At 49.1% G+C, this 1,188-nt stretch overlaps 1 protein-coding gene across 1 annotated transcript in view; it reads left to right on the forward strand.

Annotated features, from left to right (window-relative positions):
- The window catches only part of LOC119588884 (transcription cofactor vestigial-like protein 4), a gene marked incomplete in the record, with an annotated part of 9,380 nt that overhangs the window by 132 nt on the left and 8,060 nt on the right, over nt 1-1,188 (forward strand). Inside the window, 1 exon segment of the mRNA XM_037937520.1 lies at nt 191-317. Coding sequence (XP_037793448.1) covers nt 191-317 — 127 coding nt within the window.

The raw sequence follows: 1,188 nt of genomic DNA on the forward strand, positions 1-1,188 counted from the left end.
CGCCACTGATTGTGGGTGGTCTAGTTGTAGGTATTCAGATCTTACCCCTTTTAAATAAACCAACGCGGATATAGGACAGCAGTCTATTCTCTTGTTAAAAAGCGTCTTTGATAATCAAGATGTTTCATGGCCTATGTGGCCAGTGCTTTTTATGTGCGTAAGTTGTTGTTTTTTTGGCCCCCACTAACAGCGTGTCTCTCCCGCAGCCGGTCCGGTGGACCCGGAGATCGACGAGCACTTCCGACGCAGTCTTGGGAAGGACTACCAGCAACTATTCGCGGCCACGCCCCCCACACCTGCGCCGTCTACAGACTCAGGTAATTAACGCCATATATACAGTGGCCGCCCCAGGGGCACCAGTGCCCCCCCCCCCCCAATTTCTGCTTGCCTCACTTATATTTTCACTCATTCAGACCATATTCTTCCGTTAAGGTGTTACGATTTTTTTTCCTCCACTTCCAAGATGAGTTTTCATTGTCTAGCCGAATGTACTGCTTGCTATTTTCTGCGATTCGTCTTCGTAAAGCCATGTTCGCTCTCAGCATTACAAAGCTTCCTGTCGCTTACACCGTCGAAGCCCCCCGCCCCCCATCTCCCGCGCCCCCGCTGCCGAGCTGCGCATCCTTGGCGCGCGTGTAGTGCCTGAAAGCGGTAGAATTCCTGGTGGACTTGAGATGTTTTTGTCCGGCTTTGTGTGGCTAAGGACGCGAATCCCCCGGACTAGCTTCACAGATCGTGGCCGCCCCTCGCGATCCGGCCTCACATGCTCAAAGAAATGTTGCGATTCTTCGGGGCAGTTACACTGTCATTCCGGCTTAGGCATCTGTAAACACTTGAAGGCACGCCCTCAATTTGCAATATGCTCGGGGAAAGAAGCAGACAGTAAACGGCTTTAGGAACAATGGATCCTGGTCCATCTACACTCGCCGCTCCTTAGCCAGAGATCACCTCATTCCTCCTCTTTACAAACCGCCTCTGCGTGTAAGTCGCTATTTATATTCTGAAATGAGGTAACGGTCCTGAGTTTAGATACTTTGTTTGTGGATATTTATACCCGGGATTTCGGCTGAGGAAAATCGCGTCATACCGAGAGTTTTCATGTCTTTTGTTTATTTACTTTATTTCCATATATTTTATCTACAAATTGCAAAAGCATCAGTCATCCTCTCCATCTGTTTCTCATTGTTT

The sequence above is a fragment of the Penaeus monodon genome, chromosome 24, assembly GCF_015228065.2.
Source record: "Penaeus monodon isolate SGIC_2016 chromosome 24, NSTDA_Pmon_1, whole genome shotgun sequence".
NCBI lineage: Eukaryota > Metazoa > Arthropoda > Malacostraca > Decapoda > Penaeidae > Penaeus > Penaeus monodon.